The sequence below is a fragment of the Gasterosteus aculeatus genome, chromosome 15 (genome assembly GCF_964276395.1).
Source record: "Gasterosteus aculeatus chromosome 15, fGasAcu3.hap1.1, whole genome shotgun sequence".
Lineage (NCBI taxonomy): Eukaryota > Metazoa > Chordata > Actinopteri > Perciformes > Gasterosteidae > Gasterosteus > Gasterosteus aculeatus.
The window spans coordinates 10621313-10645340 of NC_135703.1; the positions used below are offsets into that span (position 1 = coordinate 10621313).

The 24028-nt window shown below is 45.1% G+C and overlaps 1 protein-coding gene across 15 annotated transcripts in view; it reads right to left on the reverse strand.

Moving 5' to 3' along the window:
- Nucleotides 1-15368, reverse strand: part of meis2a (Meis homeobox 2a) — a 76082-nt gene extending 60714 nt beyond the window's left edge. For 8 of the 15 annotated variants that reach the window (XM_078089597.1, XM_078089605.1, XM_078089593.1 and 5 more), the window contains exons 1-7: nt 14064-15368; nt 13218-13444; nt 11506-11647; nt 11187-11237; nt 10756-10806; nt 10101-10250; nt 1954-2068 (exon numbers count right to left, since the gene is read on the reverse strand). In XM_078089597.1, coding sequence (XP_077945723.1) covers nt 1954-2068; nt 10101-10250; nt 10756-10806; nt 11187-11237; nt 11506-11647; nt 13218-13444; nt 14064-14075 — 748 coding nt within the window. In that variant the 5' untranslated portion in view covers nt 14076-15368. Of the gene's footprint in view, nt 1-1953; nt 2069-10100; nt 10251-10755; nt 10807-11186; nt 11238-11505; nt 11648-13217; nt 13445-13763; nt 14015-14063 lie in introns of those variants that run through there. The other 7 variants (XM_078089606.1, XM_078089594.1, XM_078089602.1 and 4 more) reach the window with 1 other exon arrangement.
- Between the last annotated feature and the right edge of the window lie 8660 nt (nt 15369-24028).

Here is a 24028-nt window from a genome sequence, read left to right on the forward strand (position 1 = left end):
CGCGGAGAGGAGGGGAGAAGGTGGAGAGGTTGTGTAGGGAAGGTTGTGTCGGAATGGAAGGGCCAGACTCGGGAGTCAGCGAGAGCTTCAAGCGTTAACGTAATTGCAAGAATGTGAAAAATGAGGCGGCGGGGCTCCCGAGCGGAGCGAAAGGTCAGAGCACGCCTCACACAAAACAACTGGTTGGAGGACGGCCTCATTAGACCATTAAATCAGCTGCCCTCTCTCTCTCTCTCTCTCTCTCTTTCTGGCACTTCTTTCACCTTTTTTACTATTTCACCTTCTCTACTCTTTCCCGCATTCTTTTAAGCGTCCATTCTTAACGGCTTTCTCGGCTTCTACCATGGAAGATCAAGCATTTAGCCCTCTTGAGTGTAGGTCAGGCTGAGGCTCTGATCCGGTCCAGGCCCAGCTTGGCCCCGCGTGCGGTGTCGTACCGTAACTGTCTTTGGCCTGTATTGATCTGCTGTTACTGGATACGGTGGGGAGAGGAGTCGATAAGTGCTCTGTGGATTACAGGTCACTTGTACTTATGTGTGTAAGATAATCAATAGGCAGTGCATTTCTCCCCCCCCCCACCCACCCACACCCCCACTCTGTTGTTCTTGCAGTCTTCAAGCTCATTGCAAAGATAAGTGCAAAAAACCCTCCTCTCTTAATTCTGTTTTCTGACCTTCAATCAGTGTTTTTAAGTTACATATTAGTTGATCCGTAACCCCGATTGGCTGCAACTATTCATCTAGCTTTGTCAACCAACACCGATCATCATTACCCCGATAAACGTGTCACATTATTGTATTATTCAAACAGGCATATCCTGTTGCTTAGCTATCATCAACTAGCCTGTGATCCAACTGGTCCTGACACAGCCAACCACAGAGGTCCACTGCAGGCCTCAGCCTGCTGACGGTCTAACTGCTGCGTCTATCCGGAGAGGAGACCGTGGCTTAAACGGCCCCACCACAGACACACGTATCCCATCGATGCGTTGATCGACGAGACCATAGAAAGCGGCTTCACCGTGTGCGCGAGCTGTTGTGAGCGAGCGTCGGGGTGTTTGTGTGTGTAAAGGGTGTGATGAAATTTCATGCAAAAACCGTGGACACTGCCACAGGGCACACGCGGATAAAGAGAGAGACCTACAATAACACACACACACACACACAATGTTCCGCCTTTGAAAGGAGATCTTGATGCATTCAAAACAGGGAGAAGGCAAAAAAAAAAAGGGAAGGCCAGAGCTCATCATCTGTTTGCGTAGTTCAGGCAGCGATTGCATTTCTTAAACAATTTTAACCTCAAAATGTATCGGGAAAAAAAAGCTCGTCCTCACCTCAAAATTCAACTAACAGCATATGCTATTGATCATTTACATGTCAAATTTGATATAGAGTGTGACTGAAACACAAGGCATTTAGCTGTGACTTGCACAAGCTATCTGTAATCATTTCAAATACGTTTGTTTTGAAATGCATTATTGCTGTTTGGCAGGTCGTGTGCTAGATAACAGAAGGCTCACTGAGACATAATTAGGGGCCGTTGTGCGAGCAAAGTTAATATGATTTAAATGCAAGCAAGAACTGGCAGAAATATAGTATTAATCACCAGCTTTTGTTGAGCGCTCCAAATAGCAGCATTTTGAAAAGCCCTTTGCTAGGTTGGTGTATTACAGCGGCTGTTGCTTGCGCGAGTGTAACGGTGGATAAGCGTGTTCATTTTTAGGTGTGACTACGTGTTTACATGGACGCCAGTCAAAAAGCCGGATGAACCAAATGAGCATAAAGAGGGCCCGGGACAGACGTGTATAGAGAAATGTGCCATCTATTCACTGTAGATCTCACACTACACAGGGTCAAAGTGAAGTGTTGGCCACTCTCGCCACGCATGACGATTGATGTGTGGTTTGTTTCTGTGTGGGTGTGTCTGTGCATGTCCTTTTCAGCGCCGGCTCACCTTGTTCGCTGCTGTTGTCGCCGCTCTGTGAAGCGTGTCCCCCGCTGGAGGGCCCCGGTGTGCCGGCCGAGTGTGTGGAGGTGGCGTCATCGTGGTCTCTCCAGGAAGCTGGGTTCTGAGGTTTGGAAGAGAGAAAGCGAGCGTGGGATCCATCCGTCCATCCGTGCGTCCGTCCACATTCCCGGTCCAAACCGCAAACCAGGAGCAGAGAGAGCAGGAAAGGGGGGGAGGGGGGGTGGCAGAGGGGGAGGAGGTAGAGAGCGAGATACGCAGGAAGAGAGAGAGAGAGAGGGAGAGACCTTGTGAGTATGCTGGAAAAGTGAGTGACATCTGCAAGAGTCTACAGGCCCTGTAAAGGTCCTTGGCCTGCTTACATTCTCCCGGCAAGGCAAAGAGCCCCATTGCCTGTTTCCCTGCTAGTAGACAATCAACCATGCTACTAAAATCACTGAAGCAGCTGGCAATAAGTCATAACACTGTTATCAAAGTGTTTCATTAATGCATGAGGGCAAAAACGAAGCTCAGTTAATGTGGCGTTTGATTTTTTCGAACGTTGCAAGTGGAGCACTCGTGAGTGATTGTCCAAACACACACATGGCAGAGCCCAGTGGAGTTCGTTTATACCATAACCAATTGAGACTTCCGTGTCAAGTGAGAAATATAGAGGTAAAGTAAGTCCAAACACACCACAGGCGCCATTAATCATTACCACTGTCACAAATGAAAATAAGATATGACAGTGATTCTCTTGGCTAATCTGCCAAAAATGTGCCCACGCCCACAGCGAGAGACGGGCACGCCCACAGAGGCCGGCAGAAATACACTTACGAACACATGCTAATGACATAATAGAGCAAGAAGTGTAAACACACATGCACACACACTCACTCTTATATATACACACACAGGCGGGAAAAAGAGTGTTAAATCTCTGCTGGCTGACTACAAAGAAAAGTCCATAAACAAATTTGTGGAGTTTAAGGCATCCTTCTTTTTTCCTCCCTTCCATCCGCAGCTCAGTTTCTCCCCTTGTCCTTCTCTTTCCTGGTCGTTCCCGATGCCCTCTCGGTGCACACAGGGAAACCGGATTTTCTACTGTACAGGAAAGGCTTTATCAGTGCCACATGAAGGCAGGCTTGGAGGTGGAATTTCCTCTGCCATTCAGGCAGCAGAGGGACGGCCTGATCACGTCATTTACTACACCCGAGCGCACACGGGCTCAATTCAAACACGCACTCCAAACAGTCCCTCGTACAGAGTTGACGCAGCTAACATAACCCTAGCTAGTCTTTCCCAATTGAAGCCGTCACACGAGCGCGATGACAAAATGTTGGCGAGCGTGAGCCCAACGTTGTCCCGGGGCCCCCGAGAGGAGCGCCCCTTGAGCAGGGCCCAAGGCAAACAAACACAGGCCTGCACCAAGGCTTGCCACAAACCTCAACCCACTTCTCGGTTCCCGCTGTCTTTTTTTCTCTTTTCTTTTTCTTTTTTTTCTCTCCCTTAAACACACATAAACACATACAACTACAAAAGCAGAGGGAAAATGTACACGCCAAAGAATATTCCAAGAAAAAAAAGAGAGAGAGAGAGCTTTTTTTTTTTTTTTTTTTTTACCATTTTGTCTAACTTCAGTTCCGGATGAATTTCTTTTCCCTCGGCTCCCGCCAGAGAGGAGCCCGCCCGCCCGCCTGCCTTGGTGCCCCAGTCAGAGTGAGCTGTACTGGCGGAGGACAGACAGAACAGCGCCTGGAGACTAGCGGAAGGTTTGCTTGGAAACGGAGGGTGTATAAGACGAGCGGCTCGCCGGGATCCCCTGGGTGCGCCGTCCTCATGTGCTGCTGCTTGCTCTGCGGCGGGCGGCGAGGCTTCTGCTACGCCTCTGAGCGAGGCCCTTTTATCTGCTAAGTTTTTTCAGGGGAAGGAGGGCTGTTTTCTCAAACAGCTCCGAGCCCAAAACGGCAGACAGAAACACACAAGGCCCTTCAGACCGTCCGCTCCACTCGAGGCGCTCTCAGCGTCAGCTGTTCACCGGATGGCAATCAGATAAAGGGCTTGGAGAATTGCAAAGAAGAGGGTTGCAAAAGAAAGGGTGGACAATAGGCCGTGCGTGGATTTTAGACCTCCGGAGTGAGCAAAGGAAAAAGGGTCCCCGCTCTTGAGAGGGGATGGATGATTGCCGCGTGTTCCCCCTCTCTGGGCTGCTGATCAACACATGGCGTACTTCGCGGAGACGACGGCTGTCGCCTGTTATTCCGCGCAACACGGCATATGCTGAGTAACATCACTAATGTGGGAAAAAAACCATCAACCCTCCGTCTTTATTGGGTCTAGGAAGGAAGTAAAATGCATTTAGGTAGAGCTGTGCTCGCTGTCTCTCCCCCAACGGCTGTTGTTGTTCCAAGACAAGAGGGTTCTACTTCCCTGCGATGAGACCCACTGCCAGCGAGATACGAGACAGACCTGGAAAAACTATCCTCGCCGCTCTCACACACTCTTGCTCTCTTGTTCTCTCTCTCTCTTAAACACTTGCCAGCTATGGCCACAGCACGGTTTTAATGCAACAGCTGAATCGATAGGACTTAATTTAGCTATCATTGCAGAGTAATATGTCATTTTTAATGGTGCTGGCACTAAATTAAATTCAAAGACACCTCGGCTAATGGTGTAAAAGGGAATGATATTTTGCTTTGATTTGCTACCCTGTGGGTTTAATGGGCCTGTATTCGGGGATGGAGATAATGCTTTGTTAGTTTCTTTCTTATTGGGCAAAAAGCAGACCTCAGCACTTTGTGTGACCTAATAATAATAACACAGTGCATATACTACGCCTGGTGCATATGCAGTAGATATCTTTAATGAAGCACCCCCTCCCCTGTTAAACCGGCAATTCACCTCTCATTTATGACCCCATCTGCAAAACAAGACAACAAATATCCCAACAAAAGCGTTAACTTTCTGCGCTCAACAAGGCGGCGAGAGCAACAGCCTCACCTCCCCATGAATAATTTAGTGGGCCTCTCTGAGCTAAGGAGGGTGCATCAACAAACGCAGCGGCGCGCAACACAAACACACACAACCATTTTGTCACAACCCTCGTGGGTCTGAAGAAGTTCAAACAAGTCGTAAAAAAAAGAAATCATGTCACCCGAAAACAGTCTCCTTCAACCTTCTTTCTGAAAAGAAAATAGAGGAAGAAGCGAGAAGAAAAAGAAGGCCTCTAGCCCGTGTAACTATTCCCTGAAGCTGGGCATAATTAGGAGTCAAACATGGTTCACTCCCTGCACTTCACTAATTGTGTTAAAGAGCAGCGTCACCACGAAGAGGAGGACGCCGGCGAGCAAACGCACATTACATGTGGAGGCGGCAACGCGCGCACACACAAAAACACAATAAGACTAGATAGAGTGTGAGACACAAAAGGAGTGTGGTCTCCAGGGGCAGCCTTTTCTATTTGCTGGGGTTAGCAACTGGCAGCTGATAATACAAGTTGTAATTAATATAAAAGCAGGAGACAATATGGGGAGGAGGGCTTGTACTGGAGCCGGGCCACAGGAGAGCCTCCTCTGCTCCCGTCCCCTGTTTCTCATTTACAAACACCTGCCTGGTGCAATCTCACTTCCCTCCCTGCACTCTGCCTACATCCCTAGGAATTTCAAATAAAATTGATTTAGTGGAATCATTGAATTTCCCTCAAATTCCCCTGGAACCCGCAGGAGAGGAAAGAAATCTGTCTGAGACAGAGCGTGAGTGTGTGTGTGTGTGTGTGTGTGTGTGTGTGTGTGTGTGTGTGTGTTGCAATGCCACTTGCAAAGGGCAGCTACAGGAATCCGGTACTGAATATATACAGAATCGCTGACACACCAGAAACTAACAGGGCCGTAAATCACAAAGCCAGCTGACATTTCAAGACACGTATTGCTACACGGCATAAACACAGAAAAACACACGTCTCTGCTGGGTTGAGCACGTAATTATACACGGCCTCTTTAGAAAAGTGTAGGTGCACATCTATTGAACAACGGAGTATTTACAACAACCCTCAATTATCAAGAATATAAAGTCCGCAATTTAGCAGCTAATAAGTCACTGTAACTTGTTTTAACAGACACCTGGGATTAAGGGATTATGCTTCAAAACTCTCTTTGAGGCCGAAACAACCTATTTCACTGAAGTGAACGGCATCAAAATAGCATTGTTTTAAATATCCTGTGTCATTATGAATTATTCTACTTTTAGTTATTTCTTGGAATAAATAACTATAGAACTCAGTGGCCACTTTACTGCAGTCATCTGTAGAATCTACTGCAAACTGTTCCGCCATAACATCCAATACTACAATGCCAATAATTCTAGTTTGTTCTGTTGACCTGGCTGTTAATCATTATCTTTGTGTAAAAACGATTTCCACAAATTCTCGGTGTGAATAATTTGTATGTTGCATTTCAATACAAGACAACCTACAGGCATTTGCATCCAAAAAGTGTCCTATGAGGGTTTATGGTTCGGGGGTTTTCGGTCAAATAGGTCAGTTTTTTTACTGCGTCATTTACAGCGAGCGTGCAGTTGAAGGAAGGGGGAGTGTGGGAGATGCAACAAGTGAGCCGAGCCTCTCCCTCCAGCCGCGGTAGCGGTGATTAGATATGCCTGCCAACGGGGCTCTGCCTCTGAACACTAATCAAATAGGAAATGTAAGGCCAGACATCCCACCATCACAAAACAATTGTGTGGAACAGACGGAGCGGTCCAAGTCAACGCTGCACTGTTTTCACGAGGGAAGGGGGGAGATCCAAACGCGGTCGCTCCCCGAGGAGAACAAAGCTAGTTGAATTAGAGCACCTCCGAAACAGAGAAATGCCACGGTTCAGCAGGTCCGCTCGGCCCGAGGGCTCTCTGTCCACGGGCGGAGGAAGGCGGTGTAGGCGCAGCACCGTGCATAGTGACACTACAGGAATAGGACATTACTGCGCACCCATCTCCGCTCGTACACTAAAGCACCGCACGGGCACGGGATGTTATTTCTTGACCAAACCTGTGACATCACCACGTCTGACCAGTGGTGTACACGGCACCAGAAAGTCAAATGTAAACAGAGAAAGCTTCTCCTTTTTTTTTTTTTTTCTTTTTTTCTTTCCAGCCGTGCAGGGAGAAGATAAGCTACACTAAAACCTCTATGGGAACTATCGCTCCCCGAGGAAAGCTCTCCAAAACAAAGCGCAGAGACCCTCAAAGCCTACAGTTTCCCGAGAACAAAATGTGAATCATAACACCGTTTGAAAAGTGTTATGCATATGCATGGAGGAAATGAAAAGCCTCGGCTAATATGTAAGCTTGACTTTACACGGGGCACAAGAAGACACAAAGGCTAATTCATTAGAACAGATAATATTCAGACACTGTTAATTCTATTTGCCTCCCTAATTGGATGTAGCACAGAAGAGACAGAATTGTTATTCATTAATTAAAAGACAAGAGAGCGAGCCATTGACAAGCTGTATCAGCCGTTCACAAATGTACACTGCTCTGTGTTATTTCTGTCTTCCCCAATCGCCAATCATATATCTTTTCCTTCTTTTGTTTGATTGGGATGGGTTGATCTGAGGAGGGGCGATGAGTTAGGGAGCCTTGGGTGGGCTACATGGTTGAGATAGTCACCCCGAGCGAATAAGCGAAATCAACAGCGTCAGCAAGGCCTCATCCCGCTCTCACTCTACCATAATCCAATCATCTCTAAGACAATACTGCATCCGAGTGTGAATAAATCTGTGCTTATTATGCTCGGCTGTCAGGTATGAAGAGGAGAGAGGAGGGATACAGAAAGAGGTCCAAACACACACACACACACACACACACACACACACAAACAAGCTCAACGTGCCGCCTCCTTCACAGTAAAGAGCCTCATCTTCTCCAGAAAAACCAACTTTCACCAAATGAGACGTAGCCCTGGGCTATATATTAAAAATGCATATCAAAGCAAAGAAAAATGGACGTGCGAGATTCTAACTAAATAAATTAGCATATCTAACTATCAAACCGCCTTTTTCTCCTCAACGAGAAGCGAGGACAGAAATTAATAATAAAAAAACAGCCGTATACAAATGAATAGATGAATCAAGAAAAGAAGGACAGCCATTGCTTTCCATCCCGCGGCCCAGTTTTTCAAATAAATACATTTTTCTGGACTGTTTTCCATTATTCATAGTTAATTCTAGCATGAAAAAGTTGGAGCCCTTTATATGGAAATGACTGTTGCTATTCACTAAAAGGCGTTGGGATCATGACTGCACTGTTCACATTTTTTTACCTAAACAAATATTTATTTTAGCCCGTATGACTGCATGTATAAGCTCTCACAAGTAAAAAAAAATAAGGCACTGTATTTTTGCTCATAAAAAAATAACTATATTAGCTGGAGAGTCTGTATGTTTCTATAACATGATTAAAATCACTCACAGCTCAGACGGAGCTCTGAAAGCAAACAAGAAAAAAACTCTTCTGCTTTTGTCAACTTCAGCCCAGCAGTATAATAAAAGGTTCACTGGTGCCACAGAAGTTAAATAAATCCCTCAAAAGTTAAATACCTAATGAGGTTGTCAGTCCAAATGGCTCCAAGATAAATGGCTTGTCATGCAACCTTCTTTGTTTATTGCTGCTCCTGATTTGCTTTATTGGCATATATAATTTTCTAATTATCAAAATATTTCTCACCAGTGGACTGATGCTAATGCTGGTGTCTGAGCACTGGAGGCACTATTGGAAATTGGCTTGAGTGTCAACCATCTGCCATGAAACTAAACAGGCTAGTTTATCTAATCTCCACAATATAAACAACAGCATGCCTCATTTCTACACTTGTGTTCGACGACCACAATATTGCCGTTCTGACCGTTTCTCAAACCAACGTCGGCATCTTCAGTCTAATTACGTTTTAACTCATCGAGTGCGGTGCGGGGCCGCTGCGTGGCCATGCGCACGCGACGGGCTTCCAGAGTGAATCCACCGCTATTAGGACTGCGGCCAGACGCAGCAGATGCAGCGCAGTGACTTTGCATAACACTTAAATCTGCTTTAATTCCTAATAGGCTTGGCCTTGTGCTGCTCAGATATGAACTAGTCACTTACTCGCAATAGCGCGTTCGTTTTTTGTTTTTTTTTCCACACCCAAAGCTTTAGCACAGGCATGCAAGACGCCATAATTCAAAAATATTAACTCCATAGCACAGCGTCAACTCAATATGGAGGGGGGGGGTCATTACACCGAAAATACACGATTTAAACCAGGGAATCGATCTTCAAATTTAAAGCTGCTGTACTTCAGGTGCATTTAATTGAATTCAGCATTATGGTGCCTCAAGCCATAAAGGGGGGGAGGGAGGGGGGAGAGAAAGCCGCTGCAGAGCAAACCGCACGGCAATCAATACGAAACAATTAAACACATTAACATCAACAGCAATGGAAGGCCTCCAGACGAACCATCAGATGCCTTGTGAACTTGACATTGATGGTAAGCCTTTAGCTCTGAGATCTATTTCAATAGGCTACCACTTTCTCCACCTCTGCAGCAAAATCCACAGCTTTACGCACGGGCCATATCCAGCTCCCACAGCCCCCAAATATAAAGCCCTTTTCTTTTTAAATATTGCCCTAAAGCCACAGCTTACCGCTGATACCCTGCTTTAACATTAAACCTGCGTAACAGATAATTGCTTCACGATTTCTTTCTTTTTTCTTTTTTTTTTTACCCAACGCATTTTTAATGCACGGTAGCCCATTTGCACACACGCGCACCCCCCTGAATGCACACGCACGCACACACACACGCACACACACACACAGACTATACCTCGTGCACGGACGCATTATGCACACATGACTGCCTCTAATCAAAAGACTAAAACAATACGTCAGTCTATTGTATCACATCTAGCTTTTGACCTTAGCACATCGATCGGCGGGTTCGCCTTGCATAACAGAGCACTGGGTCACACACTGAGCACAGGCTAAGCAGCCCAAAAGATGCCATAATGAAACACATCCAACCAATATGAGTATTTACAAAGCAGGCGATTATTCATAAGCGTTGTGTGCGTGTGTTTCGCAGACACGGACCCCAAAAACAGCACAGCGCACATTGTTGTGTTACTTACGTGATCTGCAAGGTTAGTCGACGATCCCGAGAGCTCTTCGTGATCTGATTTTGAGCTGCCATCCCGTTCGTCAATTACTAGGTCTATTGGCATTTTTCCTTTCAAACAACTGATGTACCGGTGGCAAAAATTGTCGCAGAGCTCGTGAACCTGGAGAAAAAGGAAGAAAAAAAACGGAAGAAAAAGCACCTTTTTCAGAGAGGTGGGGAAACGCTGCGGCCAGTCCAAGAATAACTCCAATTAAAGGGCGATATCGGCGTCGAGGAAACAATAGTGGCATTGTTGCTGTGCTTATTATTCTCCTGGGACTCAAGCAACAAGTTGAACGGCGAAGAAATAAACAGCCTGCTGTAAGCTGGTGGGATAATGAGTAGTTGAAACTAAATCTGCGGATCAATAACAATGTGCAACGTGACCAAAGAGACCGCTATACTTTATCAATGATCACACAGCAGTTGGCTGAATAAGATAAAACGTTTAATGAACGTGACAAACATGAAACTCTGTCTGAAATATATGTCTTTTTTTATATCTGCAAATAAGTAGAACACACTTGAGTGCTATATTTTGAAGAACTTTGAATAATATCAGCTGCAGCTACACGTTTTCTACCCACAGATCAGAGAAGACAAATGTAAAACAATATAATATTTACCTTTTCTAATTCCAAGAGGTGAAATCGTAATACTTGTATGGCTTGTATCATCTGGGGGAAAAGGGGACAAAATAAGCAGTTCATATCACATCGTTTTCAGGATTCATATTATATGTTAATCTGTCCATCATAACACTAAAGAGTGCCGGCAACAGCAAAAAATATATATATTTATTTTTTAACTCGAAAGGGAAGCTGTGTTTCTGGTCACCGCACACTGGGCAGCTGGGTCAGTTAGATGGGAACAGTGAGCACTGACAGCGGCAAATAAACTTCGCCTCCAAACTGATCTGACGTCTGCGCGGAAGTTTAAATCATATGTTCACTGTTTGCTGCTGCGGACACGCCAGAGGAACCCAAAACAAGGCAGAGTACAACCGCATTGACGCGACAATTATTGAGAGGCACGAGAGGTCAAAGTGTTCGCTTACCAAATTGTCCAACTCTGGATTTGATGAAAATAAAGGTTTTTCTGCTCGGACCTAAAATAATACAGCAAATGTCAAAGTTAGTTTTAGCATGAAATGTTCGGAACGTGCGTCTATTTCCGACTTAAGATGCTATCTGGTGGTACAAAAAAATTCTCATTAATGACTTTTCTGCAGCGAAGATACAATATAACAATATAAACTTGTATTGCACATTTAAAATAAAAAGAATAAATTAGAAGCAGGCATAAAATGATGCATGCGCAATTGACGCAGCCACGACATCCCAAATATATTTATTGGTAATACTTGTGAAATTGACCTGTTTGGCAAAGACTGCAATGTCCTCATTGAAGGAGTCTGAGGAGCAGACATCGCCGCCTGCTACGCCGGGCTCCCTCGGAGTACACGTCGCCAACTCGCACTTCTCAAAAACCAGTGCGAGCAGTGGGAATAAAGGGTGACTGCAAGAGGGGAAACACAGCCTGAGAAAGGAGCCGCACACCGGCTGCACAATGCCCGCTGCAAAAAATAGCCCCCACCGACATATACGGCATCTGTCGGCTACGTGAGTCCAAAATGTCTCTTTGCACGTGCACACTGAACACAGTTGGATGAGATTATTTTTTACTTTTGTCCCGCTGAATAGTTTTTATACACATTCGTCTCAAAACAAGTGGCCGTGTTTTTTTTGTTTTTTTTTAATGGGACTGTCAACAACTAAAACAATAAACCTTGGATTCAACGTTTCCTTTTTAGAGGCTGTGTGGACGGGGACGCACGAGTAAACACGCATCTGGGATATTTTACGCTTCATTCTGGGGGAATTCTGGGGATTTTAGACGCAATGTGTTGCTGAGCGACGTGTTGAGACCGACATTTCTTGCAGTGTAAAGTAGAAACGGCGGAGAAGTCCACAAAAGTGGACAAAAAAACATGACAGACACGCTCTAAATCAGTCGGTGGGAGTTTAGAGAAATTATACAGTGCGCACAAACACTTTAAATGAAATAATCATGTTGCAGAATCACACTACAGACGCACTAAGCACCGAGGGCGTTATTACATATGAGGCTTTAAAAGTGAAGCGGAAGTGAACAGAAATATCTAATTACTTTCATGTTAACATCGCGAGAGAAACAAAATACATTTTAAAAACTAACGCATAATTAGAAAGTAAAATGTCATTTTTTTAAAGCACACGTTTAGCTTCATTAAACTGCTTTCAGTTGCTTAATTTGTGTGATCTAGATTCTTGTCAGTGTATAAAAACACGAAGGTAAACTATTCCGTGAGTACAAGAGATGAAGAGGATTTACTCTGCGCTACACCCCAGATTATAATCATACACTGGGGATTATAGCACTTTCTGAGTAGGTGTGTTTGCTGAGCAACGTCTGGAAACATTTGTTTTTTAACTTTTGCCTTCATCGGTAACAACGTCTAATTACGTTTCTTTTATTATTTAAGAATAATGCGAGGAAAGTATAATAATAAAGACACGCGGGGCGTCGTAACACACTGTGCGCGCGCGTGTGTGTGTGTGTGTGTGTGTCTCTAATTTACTGCAGACAATATCTGAAAACAATTTGAAAAGTTGTCTGCAGGCAGCAAAGAAAACGTTTAAATGTGTCAAATCTATTTTTAAGGATCAACAAATAATAGTCGGCAGTAATGTAAAGCAACTTGCAACAATTCATTCCAGCGTTTTACTTGACTTGTGCTTGTACACAGAGCTTCCATATCATTTATAATATTATTATTATAGGAGCTCGAGGCGTACTCTTACTCACGGCGGGCTTCTTGATGCCCCCCTAACAATGCGTGTGCGATTACACATGGGACAAAACTCACCCGACCAACAAAGGGGCTCCGACATTGCGGTAGAATTTAGGTGGTGGGAGAGAAACTCCATCAAAACTCACTAATAGAAAAAAGCTTAGAAAAACTTGACTGAGGCAGTGGGGTGTAGGAGGAGGGGGAAAAAATGTATATATATATATTGCACGCATGTTTGTTTCATGCAAACCTTACCCATAAATTTGATCTTTATCCCTCTTTAAAACGTCGTTGACAGCGGAGCCCATGCTGGCGGGCATGACGTTGGGGTGCGGAGCGTGGGCTCCGTAGTGCTGGCTGGCGTGCAGCGGCGGTCCGTGGTTCAGGTGGTGGACCTGGGGAAGCGGCCGGGGAGCGTGCGGGTCCCCGTACATCGACGCCGAGACTCCGTCCATCCCACCGTAGTGGGCCAGCTCATCGTACTGGGGAATAGATCAACAACAACAAACAACGACGACGACAACAAGAAGAAAGGAAGAAAAAAAAAAGTCCGGTTACTTTCGCATTTAAAAACGAAAAGCGTGCAAAGGAGATTTGCAAGAGAATGAAGCAAAGAAAGAAAGAAATTTAAAATAAATAAATAAATGCACAGCGCGTGCCGCCTCGGCGTGGATACACGCAAAAGGAGACCTAACGAGCTCGTGCGAATGCGCTGCAAGCCAGCGCAGGATAAAAAGCAAAGTGTCGTATATTGTACATATACACGCATATACACACGTCTGATAAACAGTTTGCCATTACCAAAAACATTAGAACTCAAAGGCGCTCCGCGTAAGGGAGCTCGGTGGCCGAAAAAGAGCGAATTAGTTGGGAGTTCTCCTGTGAACGCGATCCACGACTGTCGTGGGGGCTCGTCGGGGTGAAAGCAGAGGCTGTCACTTTGCCTGGAGAGCAAGGGGCGCTGCAACAACAGAAACGTCAAATATAGCAGCTTTGATGTGAATGCTGCCGCCCGAGAACAAGTTATCGATACGAGCGCCTCCCCTGCAGTGGATTTGAACAGGTACGTGTAAGGAGATTTAAAAAAAAAAAAAAACCTACCCTTTGCGCCATTGGGCTGCGCTCCAATAAACTCCTGAATCTGTCGTATATTTAATATCCCAGTCCCCGTTCAGAAAGTGATTTAGAGATCAAGATTCCGTTTTCCGACCAACTTTGCGACTTCTCCTATTCGCCAGTGTGGTTCAGTGGAGATCGTAGCATCGGGGAGTTTTGCAATTTCTCTTGTTTTCCCTCTTTCCACGGGAGGGGAGAGAAAAAAAGAAGCAAAAATGCGCCAAAGTGAAGGTTACAATCGGCCCATCAACAACCTGCATGTAACTAAACTGTCGTGTCTCATGGCTTTTTGCCACTCCGGCTGTCAATCAAAGCCAGAGGTTGTCAAGGTAATGAATGAATGACGGTCGGCGATGATGTTCAGGAGAAGGACGAATCTTTTTTAGTCCGTTTTCATCCCGCGAGTCCGCGTCTCCTTTAATGCCTCCAGATCGCTATCTTGTTTTATTATCACTGTAAAAAAAAAAAAAAAAAAGAAGAAGAAGAAGCAAAAAGAAGAGGAAGAAGAAGAAGGGAGGAAAAAGCAGTCGAAACGAAGAGACCGCGATTCAGATCTCTCCTTCCTTTCCCCCCGTAGGTATTTGGTCTATCTGGCGAGCCTGAGATGAGTGAGTGTCAGCGAGTGTTGGCAGGTTGGCTGCTAGCTTGCTTATAGAAACGGAGTCAGCGCGCAGCGCCGAGCGGTGGGCGAATGAAATGACGGATCCCGGAAGTAGCGGCGGCCATAGCCAGTCCTGCAGCAGCTCCACAAAAGAGAGAGGAGAGACCAAAGCGAGAGATATGCAGAGTGTATGCGGAGCACGGGGACGGCTTCAACTCCACACCGGGGCTATATATATATATATATATTAAAAAAAAAAAAAAAGCCAAACACACACAGCTCCCAACCCGATTCCTCTTTTCTTTTCCACCGTGAAGATTCCTAAAGGACAGGGAGAAAAAAGCAAACAGGGTGAAGGCTGAGTGAAGGAGGGTTTAGCAGCGCGGAGCTCTCTGAGTGACCACGCGAATCGTGATTTAGGGTACAATAAGTAAGAGTTTGAGGTAGATTTACGAGGGATGCAATGCACAACCTTTAAGCACAATAAAATGTGACATTAACAAATGGTAAACCTTTCAACTTTTGCGTCCCCGCGCGTCCTCCGTGACACGGCGGGATATTATAACGCTTACGAATGCTGAGGCGCTTACTTTATTTGTTTGTAGCTTGTGTACCTTTACAACTCTGAAATACCTCACAATCCAACAACACACTATCATTTGGCAAATGAATTGACACCCCTCTAATCCTAGAATGAACTTTTCCAACCGGGGGGGGGGGGGGGGGGGGGGCTTTGTGGAGAAAGTAATTTTGTATGTTTCTTTCGTCCAATCCCCTCTCTCAATAGAAAGCTGTGCCTTACCTCAGAGTAGTCAATTATCAAAGCTCCCTGAGATCATCAATCATGTGAGGAGATTGAAGTTTAGAGGAGGAGCAACGCTCCGGCCATCGATGGCAGTGAAGCCTTTTTTTGGGGGGGGGGGGGGGGGGGGTCGAGCACTTTTACGCACAGAAAAACAGAAGCAGGCCATCTATTCCCTTTAGAATGTGGCTCCATCAACGCTAATATGGCACCGCGGCTGTATTGATAGGCTCTCACATAAAGGCTCCTTTCATGGCTCCGTGACATTTTTGATGGTGAAATTAATTATTCACAGGTTAGGATTAAGGTAGACACACGCTCAGGGAGATGGGCTGTGGCCACCGGTGGAGGGTCAATAAACTCTCCCCACAAACAAAATACCAAACAGAGTTGCTTGAGGTCGTTTGCAGAAATCTGGGGAGTTTTTTTTATTTTTTATTTTTATAAAGGAAATCGATTCAATAAATGAAACCGTGACAACAGTTATGTTTGTTGGCATAATGTGGGTGGAGGAGAGGGAGTGGGGAGGGTGGTGGTGGTGGTGGTGGAGGGGGGGGAAGTGTAGGACTGCAGGGTTTGACAAACGGCTGTGTGGACATTTCAACGTGCAACACCCCGGGAAGGAGCTGCAGAGCGGTGCGCAGAGAGCCAAGGCATTCACCGTCTCCAAGTCTCTCCCACACTCTGTAAACACAACCAGCCCGGCCGGCAGACCGCGCTATTGGAGACTGATATTTTCATGAGCTAAATACTATCATTCACATTGATTTGTGCATTAACGCTTGACTTTTTTTTCTTCTTCTTATTCTTCTACTTCTTCCAACTTCCTTCTTTGGACAACCACGGTAAGTAGCACACACCTTACTGTATTTGCCGCTTTGTTGCACACGCGCGTCTTTACGCGGGGCAGTAAGGGGGGGTGGGAGGGGGCGGCGGGGGCGGCGGGGGGGGGGGGTTACGGTTGGACTATAAAAAAATAAAAAAAAAAGAACATGGAAGATATTGTCACTTGTATGTTTAATCTGCCGCTCGATGGAAGTATCCTTTAATCCCCAAACTGCCGTGGAGTTGGATGTATACGTGCTTCCAGGTCTTTACCGCATTTACTGTGGAAATATGTGATTTGCCCCCGAGGAGAGTGATGTAAACACCCGAAGAGCGTGTGAAAATAGCAGAGGCTAATTATGCGTGTCCAATGTACGGCTCCGCAGAAACGCGTCCTTCCCTGTAAAACTTTCAGCGAGGACTCCTAACGACGTGGAAATTCTAAGCTCCGTCTTTTTTTTTTGGTGAACTATTTATTGGAGCAATTAATGGAAGCCACAAACACACGGCGTCGTCACGAACGGCGTTTAGGTGGCGAAATGTCTTCATTTAGCTAAATAACAGCCTCGATGCAACATTACGCAGGTCGGTGTTTAATTTTCTAATTTTATTTTAATCATCATTCACTCAATAGGTAATTAAAATTAATTTTCCTCGTAAACAAGACCTGTGCCAATTTAAAACCTCCGGTTTATAACCTGACCGCATTTACAAACCAGATTATTCCAGGAGGACACCCATCACGGACAATTACGCCTTTTCACGGAAATTGGGATTTCTCAAGGCTTTCACGTTGTGTCCGTTTTTTCACACAACTCTGGCACGTAAATAAAAATAAAAAACAAAACATTTCTTTTTAAATCAGTAGATGGCATTAACAGGCAGTACAATTTCATCGGGTGGTGTCAAATTGAGGTCAGTTTAGGGTTAAAGCTCTCGGTGTCCGTGTGGGACATGGCCAGCTGCGTTTGGATCATTAGGAGGTGGGGGGGTTGGTGAGGGGGGGGGGGGGATCCATTTCAAGGAAAACACTACTGGGACAATCACCAGGCTAAAGATCCACTGCATGTCACATCCTGAAGGTGCACCAGGTCCGCTAGCATGCGACCGAGCATCGGCACTGAACTTCCACTCCTCTGTTTACTCTTTGCAGGATTTACAATCCCTCTCCCCCCTCTGCTGCCCCGCAGGGCTCGTTGTTCACACACACACACACACACACACACACACACGCACACACACACGCGCGCGCACATGCACACAAGACTGTTGCTAAATATGGAGAGAAAAGCATTGTTGATTTAATTCCCTCAAAAAGATCACTGATATGAAACCGGCTTCAAATCCTCTTAGTGACCTTAAACACTCCTGGAGAAACAATTGGCGCTCAACCGTATAGGAACAAATAAAATCGCCCTAATCTTGTTTGTAACTTTGTTCTTCTTTGGCCCTCTTCACTATGTGAGATTATGTAAACGAGCAGAGCTAATGTATAGAGGCGCTGAGATAAGACTGGATCATAGACTGACTCCTGAAGAGGCTCAGGGAGGCAAGACCCTTGCAGCCTGTGTATTTCTTCTCTCTGCAGGAGTTCGGTGATGAGAAGAAATGCGGCTGCAAATGCATGTAACGTGCATCTGCAAACACGTTCTGCCCCAAATGCAACGGCTGCGCTCGTTTAATCATTTCACGGATTTGATTCAATTCTTTAATCGACAGGTTTTACGATGGTTTAATCTTCGATCACCTCAGTCATCTGATTCTGAACTTCTTTTGACCCCCCCGGAGTGAATTGCGACTATAGGCTTTCAGAAAGTAGAGTGAGCAACTCAAATACTTGTAAAAGTTTCGCGACTAACTGTAAATTCTTCAGCTCCAAAGCCTCATTTTCCCCTCCACCGATTCTCAGAGTGTGGTGTCAAAGGGTTAGTGAGGGGGCGTGGGGGGGGGGCACCAAATGTAACTGTGGCTTTTCCTCCACACTGGAAGGAGATTATGCGGCCTTCTAGCGACATCTGGCGGCGGCGGAACCAGGGCTGTCGAAAGCTTTGCAAGAAATGTGTAAAGGCCCACAAAATGAAGCAAAAAAAGAATTATTTACTACATCCAAACGCAGTTTTCGAAAATATATCAAATGGCTTTTATTAAAAACGAAGGGGATTGCATTAACGTCGAACGCCATCGAACGTATGAAAATAGAGATTTCGTTTTACTGTCCGAATCGAGCCTTTGTTTCTCGCTGCCTGACTCTCAACAGATTTGCTGGCAATTCATTGAGGATAGGTTCTGCGTAAGCGTTTACACCGTCACACAAAGTAGAAAATGCATTTTCCTAGTTTTTTATTATTATTATTAAAAAAATGCAAGTAGCCTTAATGTAAATCCTAATTCGTTAGATACAGGATTAATACGCAGCTTTATATCTATGGTGCAAATAAAACACTGTAAAACTATTTAAATATTGATAAAATCAAGCTTTACACGTGTTAACGCTTGTTAACGAATAAAAGCGTGTTAACGAATAAAAGTTAAACAATTACTCAAGCGAAGCCGGGGGGAAAAATAGATTGGGAAGTAAAAAAAGATGACCATAACACTACATTACTGCTGAAAAATAGCGTCCTTCCCGTTCTTTTTAAAAAAATGTTGAAAGAATTATTTCAGATGCAAAACTATAATGCGATGCATTACTCCCTTCATTCAAATCGTAGTGCATTTTGTCCCACGTTGAAATAACATGCGCGCGGCCGGAGGAGCAGCTCGGCCGGGACACGCAGTCCGAGCGGGTCACCGCCGGGATTAGAGCCCGTCGTTAACGCCTGTGCGGATACACCAAATGCTGATTTAATGAGCTTGCACTGGGTGTTTGTCCTGGAATACCTGGTGTGCATGTTAGTTACGCCACAGACGATAATCCCTGTGTGCCCCCCCCTCTCCTAACACGTGGCTTCAGGGACGGCCTCATACCTACAGCAACAAAGACGCCCGTGGAGATTTGCGTATTATTTTCTTTCCTTTTTAAAAATGTTTTATTCTTTTTTATTTCGGTTTGATTGAACAGCTCGAAGCCTATAAGGCCCGTATCCAGCCACATTACCAGCTGTAATTGAGAGAAGTTTAAGTGGAAAGCGAGGAGTTAATAGCGGTGACCCTCTTGCTGTGCCTCTGTCGCTCATCATTTATCAGGCTTAAGGGGCTTAAACAGGCAGCACAGACCCACCTTTTATTACATATCAAACCCTCTCTCCCTTATCTACATTATAGGAAATGCATGCATCGTTGCCCGTTATGCGGATTTGGAAATAGAAACATGTCCAATAAAGTCTCCTTCCTCCGCTGATCAGAGGAAATATGGCTTTAGGCGCAGCAGAGACAACCCCGGCGCGTTAAGCCTTTATTAAATTGTCTTAATTCCCCTCTGCGCTTATGATATGTATAGAAATTCCACTCTTGCGTTGGTTGTCCGGTGCAGGAAGCGGGGGGAGGGGGGTGTTTTCATGGTTCCAACGTGATTAGAAGGTGGATGGAAGTGTGAGTGCGCGCGGACGCAAGAGCGCCGGCGAACTGTTAAACGAAATAACGCACGCGGCGTCGTGTCCCGCGAGTACCGGAGCATTCAGCGAGGCTGTAAAGGAAGTGGATGCACCAAGACACCTGGCAAAAACTACATAAGTAGACCGCTGCTTTATTCATAATATGAAGGGGTGTGAAAAACATCCTGTCTTCTGTGACCTCCGCCTCTCTCCTTTATTTACAGCCTCACACAACTGCAATTGTCTTTTACAAGGAGGCCGTTAAAACAGTTGCCTAGTCTTAACTTATTTGTGCAATTTAAAAAACATGCGGTTCCAGATAATGCTTTCGATGCTGAAATAAAATATTTGAGCACAGGAGAAATATGTGGTGTTTTCCCTCTGAAACGCTGCCACAGTGTTTCACTTTCAACTTCAGGGCCGAGCTTAAGATGTCTGCTGCTTTCCTCCAAGGAGAACTCAGTCACTCAGCCCGAACCAGCTGCATTTCCACTGAGTGACGGATTTTGATATTCTAGTCACACAACAGAGTAAACAGTCTCCTATTCAATAAACATCATTGACAAGGTCCCACAACCAGCTATTTGGAATACAGAAGTCTGCCGTCATTGGGTGGCCGTAATTTTCTATTTGTAATGATCAAATAAAAGAGCATCACGCTTATTTAGTTGTTTAAAAAAGTTGTAATGTGTACATGTTGTGACAAATTATACTTGTGTATGTACATTTTTCTCTGAAAAAAACGATCGTACATGTTGTAACCTTCACATTAAAACATTTTTAAAACGTCCTTCGATTTGCTCCTCTTTTTTCAAAATGTGTGCAGCTCATGAGTAAAAGATTTCACTGAATCTTCCCTCTTTTTCTCTCTCTCTTTTTCTCTCTCTTTAACACACACACACACACACACACACTGCAGAGACTATGAACTAATCAAATGACTGAACACGAGAGACGAAAACCATTTATTTTAGTTGTAATAAACTTGAGCTGTTCTCCACTCGCATTTATGGAGTAACCCCTTCATGTCTGACCTCCATTCACAGCATGGGACGGTCCCAGCAGAATCCCTCCCACCCCCCGACTGCTGAACGTTTAAAAAAACACCCACGACTTGCTTAACACAACATAGTCTTACTCACGACTCTGCTTGTTTGAAAGGCTTACACGAAACAATGCGGGTAAACAAATGCAGATGGTTTGTCAGTTTGTGTTTTTGTCCCCCTGGTTCTTCTTGTTTTCCTTTCATTTTCCTCTCCCGATACCCAGAGCCCAGCTCTCCCTCCCTGCCCCCCCCCCCCCCCCCCCTCCACTCTGGTTCTGCAGGAGTTCACATGATCAAGCAAGGTACCCAGGTAATTACCTGGCATTGTCAAATAAAGCGACCACTGATTCAAATGAGGAGTGAAATATCAAAGAGCGGCAGTTGCCTTTGCAGCCACTACTTATCCACGCAGGAGACAGAGAGGAGATCTGAGAGCTGCACAGAGGCAACAACAACAACAACACTGAGCCTTCCCCTGCTAGATAAACATCACCAATGGAAGCAACATGCCCGGGATCACTAGTAACAGCGGATTTATTTGTATTACATATCCTGCTTATCGTTATTAGCTCGTGGTTTGCTTTATAGTGGCCGCGGTGCAAGTTTAACAGGAGGGATTTAGCTGTATTCTCCAGACCGTGCTAGTGTGCAGGCTGCTAGTCTCTCTCTCTCTCTCTCTCAGAGGATGGAAATGTGATGGTGCTCCGAAGCCGTCAAAAGAAGGGCAGTGTTTCTAAACTTCTATGGCTGCATTCACTCTGTGTTCTTTGGATCACATGCAAAAGGGAGAAAGAATCTAACAGGGCCTCAGTGTGCGGCACCGCGTCTGAAGTCCTCGGCCTAATCAGCCGGGATAAGCGCGGCAATCATCCATCGTTTGCAGGGTCGGGCCTTGATTTTTCCTGCAGACTGAGAGTCGCGTGGGCTGAAATAAACTTTTGAAATAAGCGCACGGCCCCCGTTTGCTCTGGTGGCTCCCGCGACTTAATCTAATACACTACGTAATTCCTCCTGCCGAGGCCGTGATTCGGGGGCGGGGTTGACAACAAGACCTTTGACACTTTGACACAGTAAGTGGAAGGTGATCCCAACGAGCGATGTCATCGCTCTGGCAGCAGCAACTCCTGAGAAACCTCATTCCTGCTCCCTTCCCGTTCGAAGTAGACAAGCGGCGTCCTGGGATTTCAGCGGAGTACAGAGAGCACCTGTAATTTGACTTGCCACGTCTAAACGGAAGTTGAATAGGTTACATTGTGCAACAACAAATAAAATGCTCATAATGCTTTAGTGACTGTTTTTCATGGTTGGAGGCAAAATAGGGTCTGTGACAATATTTGAGTGTTTAATGCTATAAACACACAGACTTCCCTCCCTCTGGCATGTGGGAGGCTCCCAGGGACACTTGGAATGTAAATATTCATTGGGTGATGTGATGGGCTATTAATTATTAAGCACAGAAAGGAAGTGCAATATTTCAGCATTTAACACATGAATCTTGTTTTTTATTTGCTGCAACCTTTGGCTGAACGTTTTGAGACATATTTCACAAAAGGCTGCTCGATGAAAAGCTTGAGAATGAACTCTACAAAGAGCAATAATTCTCAAATAGAACACGAGCAACAAGGGGGGGGGGGGACATACATAATTAACATCTGACCTCAAAGGCAAAATAAGTTCAAAGGATCACAGCAGAGCAACAAATATTATTTGTCTTTTAAAGTTGTCCCTTTGAAAATAGTGCTTTGACCGCCTGTACCTTTTTTTTTTTTTTTAACATTTCCTTTGATTTGTCATACTTTAAGTGGGAGTTTGAGCACTTCCTGCGTAACTTTCCAGGTGAACCACATCAGCAATCATTCCTGCAGCTGCGCCTCATGACAGAGGGGCCACCAGCGATAGGTGGTCGGAGGTCCATGCTTCACATACCACGCATCTGACAACCGAGGAGTGAAGTGGTCCGATATGACCGTAAAGTTAGAAGGGGGGTAAGTGTAATTTTATATGGACACTGACAGTTTGGTGCTGGAGAGGACTCGTGTTTAAAGGCGCCGCGTTTGCCACAAAGGAAAACACACGCACGGTCGTTTTCTTCTGGCTCTGGAAGCGGCGTGCGTCTCTGAGAGCCGCTGATACCAACCGGAACGGACTTTTCAATTAGAAGAGGAAGAGTAAATGACCTGGATAGGATCAGGTCTTTGAGGGTTCACATCCTGTTGTGCCTGTGACATCATCTGCGTTGACATAAGTCAAAATGTAAAAAGGACCCTGCCACTCCGTCACGTCCCGGCAATTCAATACAAGTCATTTGTGCTCTGAAAAAACTCATCTGAGTGGAATTGAATTAACAATTTCCCTAGCTGATTTGGTCTTTTAAAACCCTCATTACACAGAAGCATTGTATATATTATCGAATCCCTTAGAGGAATACGGAACGAGGAGTCTACGTTCATCCTATCATCATCCAGTTGTAATATTATAATCAATTAGCATGGATGAGCTAATTGTCCAATCTCTCACTTGCTAATTAACCCCAGAAATATAAATGGGACAAACTAATGCACCACTTTTTTTTTTTTTTAAAGGGGATGCACAAATTGAGCTCATGCTTTAGTTAACATGGTTGGTTTCTTCGGCGAGTCTTCAATATGTATGAGCTACATCAAAGCGTTGGGATAGAAATGAGGCCTGCACAAAAGCAGAGCACATTTTAGATCCACGGAATGCAAATGTGTTGCTTTTTTTGTCAAACTTTTGTGTTTGCATTAAACATTGGTTTACACAGTCTACGGGCGTTTTTCTGTGCCACTTGTGTACAGACTACAAAACACAGTGTCCTTTGGGATATTTTATTTTAAAAGGCATAATCTCCATAACGACACTGGATTTTGATGCATCTGGTTGTGTGTGTTTTTTTCCCTCCCTTACCACCGCAGCCTAAATGTGTCTGAAGTTACATAATTCTACGGAGGGATGGGTGCGTTCTATATAAGTGTGGATCATTATCGCTCAGTCACATGAATGTCATACTCCACGTCACGAGCGTGTCGCACCGCAGCTTTACGATTTGGCCAAACAAAAGCGTGTCGACGCAGGGTCTCTCCGTGACTCCAGACAAACAATCGCGTACACACAACGAGGCGCTCC